The sequence below is a fragment of the Chinchilla lanigera genome, unplaced genomic scaffold (genome assembly GCF_000276665.1).
Source record: "Chinchilla lanigera isolate Chin_1 unplaced genomic scaffold, ChiLan1.0 scaffold00067, whole genome shotgun sequence".
NCBI classification, from domain to species: domain Eukaryota; kingdom Metazoa; phylum Chordata; class Mammalia; order Rodentia; family Chinchillidae; genus Chinchilla; species Chinchilla lanigera.
This window is the reverse complement of record NW_004955468.1, coordinates 10189934-10201003: the sequence shown is the minus strand read 5'-3', so window position 1 is coordinate 10201003 and position 11070 is coordinate 10189934. Positions and strand designations below refer to the sequence as shown.

At 36.2% G+C, this 11070-nt stretch overlaps 1 protein-coding gene across 2 annotated transcripts; it reads right to left on the bottom strand.

The window, feature by feature from the left end:
* Window positions 1–4786: 4786 nt before the first annotated feature.
* LOC102024105 (T-cell surface glycoprotein CD1b2-like) lies at window positions 4787–7710 on the bottom strand. 2 transcript variants are annotated; one of them, XM_005400147.1, is made up of 7 exons: window positions 7650–7710; window positions 7487–7497; window positions 7124–7379; window positions 6266–6544; window positions 5796–6074; window positions 5468–5561; window positions 4787–4808 (listed from the first exon to the last, which is right to left on the bottom strand). In XM_005400147.1, the coding sequence occupies exons 1-7, from the start codon at window positions 7708–7710 to the stop codon at window positions 4787–4789; spliced, it is 1002 nt and encodes a 333-aa protein (XP_005400204.1). The 2 variants fall into 2 exon arrangements, with proteins under 2 accessions (XP_005400204.1, XP_005400203.1); XM_005400146.1 differs by lacking the exon at window positions 7487–7497 and having other exon boundaries at window positions 7124–7390.
* Between the last annotated feature and the right edge of the window lie 3360 nt (window positions 7711–11070).

Sequence of the window (11070 nt, the reverse complement as noted above, 5' to 3'; positions counted from 1 at the left end):
TCCTTTCAATATACCATCAAACATCAGCAGTATGGTTATCCCAGCTATTCAAATATATTTAGATAGATAGATAGATGATAGATAGATGATAGATAGATAGATAGATAGATAGATAGATAGAGATAGATGAAGATAGAGATATTTTTGCCTTCTTTCTTTTTTCTTCTTTCCCTCTTCTCAGTTGTTCCTTCCTTTGAGAAATTTCTTTCCCTTTCATATCATCTATCGTATGTTTTGAGTTTTACTTACTCTTTCAGGTTCCTACAACAGGGATACAGTATACTATTTACATATGAGGGCCAAATTTATTTCACTTATGAGTATGGTCTTTAGTTGCATCTTCTTGTTGATTTGAATTTTTTTTTATTTTGGTGGTTTTATCTTTATTGTGTATCTTCTCTTCTAGTGAGATTTATATTTTTATATGTCTTCATAATGGCATTTTTCTTTCTTTTTCTGCAAGATATAGGACTCCCTTAACAATTTTTAAAGAAAACTCTGGTGGTGAAGAATTACTTCATTTTCATTTGTCTGAAGAAGTCTTTATTTCTCCTTCATTTCTGAAAAGTAGCTTTTCTGGGTATAGTATTTTTGTTGGAAATTATTTTTTAGAAATTTGAATATGTTCTCCTATTCCTTTCTCTGTCCTATTCCTTTCTCCTTTCCTTTCCTATAAAATGTCTGTTGATAAATCTAGAATTAATTTAATTGGAATTTATTAATGTGACTTGATGATTTTATTTTGTTAGTTTTTAGAATATTCTCCTACCAGGGAACATTTAAAACTTTAGACTTGATATGCTACATTGACAACCCATTTGGTCAATTCTATTTGGAGTTATTTAGTCCTCCTCTATCTGTATGTCCTACTTTTCTCAAAATTGGCAAAGTTTTACCTGTCATTTCAATGAACAGGTTTTCCATGTGTTTAACCTCCTGTCCTCTTCTGAAATGCTACCCTCTGCACTTTTAGGCTGCCTGCAGCAGTGACATTGCCAGATCCCCCCATTTTTTAACCTATTGCCCAAACTGGAAATTCTCTAGAAACATGTAACAAAATATTGACTTGGACAGTTCAATCTTCATATGTAAGGAAATAGTATTGGAGGAATTCCTTAAAGCAGTTTTAAAGTAATATTTCTGTACATTTATATAATGTAAAGGAATGTTATATTTTCCTTAATTTTTTTCAAAGACCTCAAACAAGACTTTTTCTTTCTCTTTTGACTTATTTCCATGATTAGTGACAAGTTCTTGGATAGATATTTATTTTCAGGTTTGTTTATGTTTATATTCCTTTAATATTTATTCATATTTTTGTTTCCTTTTGAACTTTATTAAAGTATATTTTTCAAATAAAACTGAATATAATTATGTACAAAATATGGGTTTTTATTATGTATGCATTATTAAATGCTAACCACCATGGAGCTAGTTAACATTTCTAGCACCTTAAATAGTTGTTCATCCTTGTTTTTTTCTGTGAGAACAGTTAAGATCTATGTGCTTGGCAACTTTTAAATATACAATGTAATACCATTATTAATGTTCATATTGCTACTCTTTACGTCTTCAAATCTTCTTTTGCACAACTGAAACTACCTACACTTTGACCAGTATGTTTCCATTTCCCCTTTTATCAGCTCCTGGAAGATACCATTCATCTCTCTTTTTGCATGACTTTTGGTTCCATATGTAAGTGATATACAGTGCTTGTTTTTCTGTGCCTGATATATTTCACTAGTATATTTTAAAATGTAGCAGATATGCACAAGAAAATGCTATTCAAATGTTAAATACCAGCAATATTTGTCACTTGTGACACCACAGAGGCTAACCAACTTTAATGGCTTTTAAAATAATACCAGAATTTCACTTCTGGTAATAGTAGATCATATCATTTAGAAAACTCTGTCCTACTTTGCCCAGATAGTAGTAGATTCTGAAATATAATTTATCTGATGACACCTGAGAGCTATCAAGACCATGAGAAATTAGAGGACCTTGGTCCAGAGAATGAGAGAAGCTCTATAAAAGAGAGAAGCCCCTCTGAGACCACATCCCTTCTCCTATAGGAATCTGCAAATTCCAAAGGAAGTACCCAGAGGAGAGAGGCTGAGCATAGTAACCCACAGAGGCAGAGGTCCCCAGAAACAAAATCTTGAATAACAGGCTTACACAGAAAGAAAAACCCTGGTAAACACCTAAAGTTCAGGGAGCAACCATAAATACTTGCATCCTAAATCCCCATGATGTAAGTGTAAAGTGAAGCAAAAATAGACAAAAATAGAGAACAGCCTTCAGAAATGATTGAAATCCAGATTTGAGTAATTCCAATTCCTGTTCTAAGGTCAGTAGACCCTGTGGGTACCCAATTGTAACTGTAGAACAAGAGAAAGAACAACTAAATCAAACTGAATATTTACTGAGTTTGTTATGCTTAGAAAGTATTCTGAAGCTAAATTTACAAAAGTTATTAATTTAAATGCATAACTACAATAACACATAGTCAGGAAGTGGATAGATGATATTAATGTTGTAAGGTCACTGAATTAGTAAAAGGTGGTAAAATTTTAATTTGCATAATTTAATGTTTAGGATGAGAAGCAGTGTATAGAATAACCAAAACAGAATAGTAGAGGGCTAGCGATTTAGCTCAATGGCACAGCGCCTGCCTGGCAATCACAACGTCGTGAGTTCAATTGTCGGGACCAGAAAAAAAAAAAAAAAAAAAAAAAAAATAGAATAGTAAAAAAATTAAATCCCAGTTAGAACGAAAAGAACAACTTTCTGAATTAAAAATACTTGATCCAAAGTAGGCAGAAAACAGAGGATAAAGGAAAGGGGATAAAAGGGAGAAAGAAAAACAAGAAAGTAGATGGTATATGTAAACTCAAACATATGAATAAATATATTAAAATTAATATCTTAACAAAAAGGACAAAGATTGTTGAAATGAATTAAATTAGCTTATACATATTATGCCCAAGAAACATGCCACATGCAATTAACTCCAAAGTTTAGAAATTTGAAAGAAAAAATTAAATTATGGAAACACTAACTGAAAGAAATTGGCATGTCTGTAGTAATCCAAAAAATCACCTTAGTTGCAAGGATATATATTAATAGTTAAAGGAACAGATTCATGACAAAGAAGAATGTTTCTAAATAACAGCTATGCATGTAATATGATAGCCTCTAAACTATAATGCGAAAGATAGAACAAAGAATATATTATGCAAAGTACAATTTTTATGGTGAAACTTTTCATGTACCTAGGAGAATGATAACAGAAACAAAGCAACAAATCTGTGTAAAACTCACAAAACATAATTAGTAATAGTGGCCTAACTGGTATACTTAAAATTCAAAATCTTAACAATAGAAAATTAGTCTTTTCTAGTCACTGTGGAGCATCAATTTCAAAATATCTTTGTTCTTGAAAATAGGAACAAATGTCATAAAGCAGAAACTATAAAAATATATTTTCTAACACAAGAGAATTAAGGTAAATCAATGACTTAAAATATTACCAGAAAATTCCTCTATGTCTAGAAATTCAGAAATACTAATTCTTAATAAATAAGGTATCAAGAAATTGCAATTACAAAGTGTACTGAGACTAGTCCAACAAAGACAGAGGATTAAAATTAACAGTACAGTATTCATGAGGTGCTTCAAGGTCATTCACTAGATAGATGGGTTCCCAGAAACCCAGATAAAGGCTATGCAGCTAGACCCATGCTTAAAGTAAACGTTAGGATTCAGAACACAAATGCAAACACAATGGTAAAAATAGTAATAGGAAAGCAATTAAATTACAAAGAAAGGAGAAGCAACAAAATTACTATGATAACAGGAAAAAAAGCCAAGAGTTAGCTCTTAAGAACCTCAAAAAATTGCTAAAATCTTGTCAAGATGGAAAAAAAAGACTGTAAAGGGGAAAGAGAAAAAATAATAATTTCAAGATGAAATAATGATAAATCCTATTGGCACTGATATACTACAGAGGAAATATAAACAAGCTTTTGACAAAATTGGGTAATTTTAATAACTTCTAGAGTATAGTTGTAAAGCACAACTTACCAAAACACTCTCACACACATAAACACACACACAAACATATCTGAAAATACAAATAGGGTTAGATTGATTTTTTAATAACTGACCAAAAATTTGAAACATTTCTAAAATGTTTTCCAGTACATAGGATTTCACAATTTAATGCTACAAAATTATTCAGAAAAGAAAAATGTACACCTACAAAGTTTGCCCCACACTCTGAGACTAAAAACAAAAAAGTTTTGAGATTATTTTGTGATGTCAAAGAATCTTTAATACCAATACCTGACAAGGACATAGCTAGAATTAAATGAAGATAGACAACAATGCTAAACAAAATATTCCCAGATTGAATCCACATACATAGATTATGAACAATACAGATAAGCTAGAAACTCATAATTTTATTTCCCCATTTGAAAATAAATGTAATTCAATACATTAACAGAATAAAAGATATAAAACACAGTGTCACCCTAAGAAGTATAAAATACACCTGATAAGGGTAAAATCTGGGCACATTATTGATACAATCTCAAAATATAATCACGTCTCTTTAGTTGATGTACACACTGTGATGTAGTTCAGAATAAATTGAAACTTTGACATGATCAAAATGATGTATATTTGATGTAATGTAAGAGCACTGACTCATGGACTGACAATTCAAGTTTCTGGACATCCTGGAACTAATTCTAACTCGTAGAGATGAGATAGTGAGAGATCACAAGATGTCCTCATATGACCTGTAAGAACAAAAGCAAAAAAAAAAGAAAAGAAAAGAAAAGAAAAAACTAAATAAGAGGTACCAGCAAATATATACATTCAGAGCAGCGTTATACAGTAGAACCAGCCAGAGTACCCACAAATGGATGAGTTGACATGTAAAAGGTGGTGTGTTTCATGCAATGGAAAATTATAAGTGGGAGGGAAAGTCTGACATAAGATATAAAATGGATGAACCTTGAGAACATAATGCTAAGTGAAAGAGACCAGGGAAGAAAAGGCAAATGTTGTATGATGCTATTATTTGAGACACCTTGAATAGTAAAATTTGCAGAGGTTGAAAGCAGAATGACCATGACCAGACCCTAAAGGAGGAAAATGATGACGTTTAATGGGAAACCAGTTTCTGTTTTGCAAGATGGAACTAATACTGGAGATGCAAGAGAGCAATAGTCGCCAAAAAGAGTATGAATGTACTTAAAAAACTAAAACCTTGTTTAACAAAATGGTAAAGATGTGTATTTTATCACAATTTTATGAATTTGTTTTAAGCAAGGGATTAAAGGTAATAGGAGAGGACCAGGGGAAAGATGGATGCTAATGTGCTGAAATTAGGCAAAAGGCAAAAAGGGTAGGAAAGCGTATGGAAAAATAAATGCTTACAAAAATAAAAACTTACCAGCGCCTATAAAACCATAATACAAAGAAGAGCAAAATGATCAAAGAGGGCAGTATTACTGCCAAAATAATCCAGCCAATAGAGATGGAGTGTCCTGGCAATTAGGAAAGAGGACAGAAAGTGTCATGTCAAATCATACACACGTATCCCCACTCCTTCCTTAGTCCACATATGTATCCTTTATTCTCTAAGTGCCTTTCCTCTTTCCAACCTCTATTTTCCACCAATAAACCTCTCTTCTTCTCATTGTCACTGCCTCACTTATTCCCTTCATTTAACACTAAAACAATCTCCCACCATTTCGAACCTGAGGCTCATCCTTTCTCACCCCAGTGGAGGACGATGTCCTGCCCTCCCAGACTGCTGTGCTTCACTCGGCAAGACAGCCCAGCGGCCTCCTCAGCTGCCACATCCAGGGTCACTTGGAGATACCATGTGTCATCAGCATTGGGCAGGACGTCCCCTCTCTGAGTTTCAGGCTGCTCCTGCTCACCCCGCATCCACATCACCCACACGGGCTTTGGATGGAAGCCAGAAACATGACACACCAGTTGCAGATGGCCAGGCCTAGGGTTCGGTCCCTGGGACAGCCAGGCCTCAGGCTTCACTGGTGCAAGAACAGGTAAAGAGAGTGTCACACAATAACTCTACTCAGAGCAATTAACTCAGAAAATCCACAGCTTTGGACATTGTTTCTTTTACACTTTCAGAGTGAGATGAGCTGGTGAGCAAGAACTTCTAGTACGTTCCAATTGGGAATTAAAGGAAGTAATACAAGTGAAACAGAACAGGACTAACCTTGCTTCTGCAGATCTGCCTTCCCTGCATCTAGGACACCCATCAGATATCTGGGGCAAGTTTTTATGAGGAGATTTTCCACAGTATCACAAATTCCTTTGTACTGTGAGATTAATGCACAGATCTTCTGTGCCCTGGTGCCACCTTCTGGGGCTGGCCAACATGAATAATTCTTGAAGCTCAGGAAATCCAGGCCCCCTAAACCTGCCATCAAGAAGCTTTGAAAAGCACCTCCAGACTGCAACTCACAGCCTGCTATGCCCTGGATCTCAAAGGGGTCTGTGGAGAAATAAACCAGAGAGATTATTACACAGTAAAGAAAAAGAGGGAGGTGCTCCAAATTGAAATCATGACAGCACTTAGAAACACTCAAGAAATTAAACTGAAGAGTGGTATGCAGAGAGGGTAAAATATATAAAGTGTATGGTGGTAAGATGGGGAAAGAGAGGCAGATGGTAAGGAAGGTACAAGGGAATCACAAGTACAACATTCCCAAAGGAAACACTGGGTGACCTGGAGAGGAAAGCACAGGTAGGAGAAGGTGGAAAGGAAGGATGAGAGAAGGAAGCCACACTTTTGTTGCAAAGACACAGTATGGGAAAGTAAGGAGCAAGTGCCCATGAGAAAAACCAGGGACTGGTCACAAAGCGGTGCCCTTAATCTGTCAGAGATGAGTGCAGAGGCAGCAAAAATCAGAACACCTAGTGAAGTGTAGAGCGTGGCAGGACACTGCTCTAGAACAAGCAGTTGGGTGAAGGTGGGAGGAGGTGGAAGGACAAGATGGGGCAGTGGTCTGAAGCAAGAGAGGATAGAAATAATTGAGAATCCCCTGCCCCTCAACTTAAGGAATGGGCTCACATTCCATCTGGAAATCGCTGCTACGTTCCTGGATTTCTCTGACGAATCCCAAGAAGTACACTCGAAACAGCTCCTCCATCTCCAAAATTTCATCATTGCTGAAGTTGCCTTTAGACCAGGGCTTCAGTAGTATGATACTGCCTGAGTCACTGTCCCAGCCATGGATCTGCATATCTCCCAACCAGCCTGAGCCTCGATTTTGTACCCAGGTACTGTTGAAAAAGGATGAGATTTGGATGACATGGAAAGAAGTCAGCTCCGGGAAGGCTGTGGAGAAAGGAAGCATAACATAATGAAGACAAAGAAAGAAGCAGGAAGGAAAGAGAACAAGACTCAGAACCTGTAGAAAGTACAACACCTGACCCATCTGAGAGCTCCAGAGCCTCAGGCTCCAGCGCCAACCTCCAGAATGGTGGAGGACACCTTGAGTCAAGAGGGCTCAGAGCATCGATGCACCTGGGTAAGCACAGCCTGCCTTTGTGCAGAGCCCTGCACAAATGCTAGAAGCTTCCCGAGTTCTTCTTACCATCTCGAGTGTCTCCAGCTGAGAAGAGAACTGCAAACAATGCCAGTGTCAGGAGCAGCATTTCACTGAGAGAAGACTCCTGTCTCTCAGCTTGTGTTTGATCTCTGAGTTTAGCAGCACTTTTTCCTCTGTACTGTGTAGCAGTGACTTCCTCTCTCCTCATAGAAATCTCTTCCTCATAGAAATTTTGTATCCATGAAAACATTTACCTCCCACCTCCTGGTGTTCCTACTCCATCTTTCATTTCCCCTGTGGGCCTGACTTCCAGACTGACTCTTTCCTGCCTGGGCCCCAGTTTCTCTCCCTGTCCTCAGCTTTCTTCATATGAGCTCAGAAAAGTTTTCTTCAAATAAGCTTATGTGATTTGCAAGATCTGTCCACGTGCATGAGCCTTTATTTACAGATTAGAAGGTGAGCGAGGAATGCTAAACCCCTGCTCAGCATCCAACCTGATTTGCCCTGGAAGGGAACTCATCATTTAGCCACGCACCTGGACATCTCTCCCTCACCCTGTCCTGTCCTCTCTGCCATCACATTACACCTTTCCACTGTTCTGTGTCTTCCTCTTCCTACTTCATCATTGTCTGGGTTGGCATGTCCTAGATTTCTCTATCTGGTTTTCTGTTTTCATATTTTGACTTCTATTTCAAGAGACTCTCTAGAATTTCCCACTGTGACTATAAAATCAGCCACAAAGGTCTATATAAAATTAAAAAACTACAAAATTAAGGCACAAGGGCCTGGGGAAAAATAACGTAGATATCACACAAATTAAAGCCCCACACAACTGAAAATATGGCAAAAAAACCACTTATTCTCATTTACTTTTTTGATTTTTTAATGTATTTTAAAGATAAAAGAACAAAAATACATTAACAAACAAACAGACAAACAAAACAACACCCAAACAATAGAAACAATAAGAATTTCAGACAAGGTGATAGGAAATTAACAATGGTTATTGTATTACATATTGTTATTTTCAAACTGGTTACTCAGTTAAACAAATATAGGCATGTAAGATTGATCAACAATTAAACATTAACTGTTGCTTTCAATAAAGCAATAGAAGTCATTAGTAAGACACTCTCAGCTATCCTATGTTTGTGTGTGTGTGTGTGTATATATATATATATACATATATATATATTCCCTTCTTTCTTTTTCTCTTTTCCCTCATCCAAGTTGTTCCTTCCCTCTGAGCAGTTCCTTTCCCTTTCACAAAATCTGTTATACCTTTCATATTTTATTTACTCTTTCAGGTTCTTACACTAGTGAGACGATACAGTATTTACACATGCTGGTCTGATTTATTTTGCTTGTGAGTATGGCCTGTAGTTCCATACATTTACCAATAAAAGCCTCAAGTTTATCTTTTTTATAGCTGAGTAATATTCCAATGTGTAAAAATACCACATCAGTTTTATCCATTCCTCAGTTGATGGGCATTTGTGTTGTTTCCATGATTTAGCTATGATAAATTGTGCAGCTATAAACATGGGAGAATATATATCGCTGTGGTATGATGTTTGTAGTTCTTCTGGAAAAATATCCAAAGGGGAAATAGCTAGGTTGAACAGGACCTCTAGTCCTAGTTTACTGAGGAATCCCCAGACTCCACATGGGTTGCACCAGTCTACACTGTCACCGACGGTGGGGAAGGGTTCCTTTTTCTCCACAGTCTCACCACCATTTGTTATTGGTTGATTTCTTGATGACAGGCATTCTTTCTGGGATGAGATGGAATCTCAGTGTTGTTTTAATTGGCATTTCTCAAATGACTAATGATGCTGAACATTTTTTCATGCATTTATTTTCTACTTGTATTCCTTTTTCTGAGAAATGTGTATTCATCTCAGATGCCCATCTGTGGATTGGGTCTTTAAATTTGGAGGGGGAGGCTGGGTTTTTTAGTTCTTTATATGTTATAGATAGAAGTCCCTTCTCTGAGGGACAGTTAGCTAAAATTTTTTCCCAATTTGTGGGTTTTCTTTTTATTCTGTTGGTCATTTCTACAGATTTGCAAAACTTTTCTGTAATATGAGATCCTGGTTCTTGATTCTTTGAAGCAAAACCCATGCAGGTTTTTTGTTCATGAAGTCTCTGCCTACCACTATATCTTCAAGATTTTTACATATTTTCTCCTACACTAGATTTAGTGCTTCTGTTTTAATATTTAAATCTTTGATCCATTTTAACTTTAGTTTGGTGCACGGTAATAGACATGGGTCTAGTTTCAGTCCTCAGCATGTGGAGAGCCAGTTTTTCCAGCACCATGTATTAAACAGGCTATCTTTCTTCCAATGAACTTGTTTGGCTCCTTTGTCAAATATAAGTTGGCTGAGTGTGTTTGTGGTTGTTGCTGCACTTTCCAGTCTGTTCCATTGATCCTCAGGTCTATTTTTTTTGCTAATACCATACTGATTTCATCATAGTGCACTTGTAGTATAATTTCAAGTCAGGGATTGTGATGCCACCTGACTTGTCTTTGTTGCACAGGATTGCTTTTGCTATTCTGGGTCTCTTCTGGTTCCAGATGAATTTTAGGAATGTTTTCTCTAGATCTGTGAGGTATACTAATGGTATTTTCATTAGAATTTCATTGAATCTATACAACAATTTTGGGAGTATGGCTAATTTCACAATGTTGGTGGTTAATGTCTCCAGAACTATGCTGAATAGGAGTGGTGACAATGGGTATCCTTGCCTTCTTCCTGATTTTATACTGAAAGCTTTCAGTTTTCATCCATTTAGTACAATGTTGGCTGTTGTTTTGTCATAGATGTCTTTGATCAGATTGAGGTAAAGACCATCTATTCCTCTTTTCTGTGTGATTTCTATCATAAATGCATTTTGGACATTGTCAAATACTTTTTCTGCATCTACTGAGATGATCATGTGATTTTTGTCTTTGGCTATGTTAATATGATGTATTACAAAAAAAATTAATATGATGTATTACATTAATTGATTTCCATATAATGAGCCATCCCTTCATCCCTGGGATGAATCCCACTTGGTCATGGTGTATAATCTTCTTGCTAATTTGATGAATTCTGCTTGCTAATATTTTATTGAGTATCTTTGCATCTATGTTCACTAGGAAGATTGACCTGTAGTTCTCTTTCTTGGTTGCATCTTTCTCTGGTTTTGGTATCAGCATAATACTTGCCTCCAGAAATGGGTTAGGGAGAATTGCTTCCTTTTCCATTTCATTGAAGAGTTTGAGGAGAATTGGCATTAAATCTTCACTAAATTTCTTGTAGAATTTATCTGTGAATACATCAGGACCTGCGTTTTTCTTTGTTGGTAGGTTTTTAATCATATCTTCAATTTCAATAGCTGATATTAGGTTGTTCAGGATTTTTAGTTCTACTTGATTCAACTTTGATAACTCATAGTTATCTAGAAATCTGTCCAT

What these genes read in the sequence shown, in the direction of transcription:
- LOC102024105 (XM_005400147.1), bottom strand. Translation starts at nt 7,710, where the DNA reads ATGCTGCTCCTGACACTGGCATTGTTTGCAGTTCTCTTCTCAGCTGGA. An exon ending in CAGCGATTTCCAGATGGAAT is followed by an intron (nt 6,545 to 7,123) that starts GTGAGCCCATTC and finishes ATTTCTCCACAG; the next exon opens with ACCCCTTTGAGATCCAGGGC. An exon ending in TTATGGTTTTATAGGCGCTG is followed by an intron (nt 4,809 to 5,467) that starts GTAAGTTTTTAT and finishes TTGTTCTTACAG; the next exon opens with GTCATATGAGGACATCTTGT.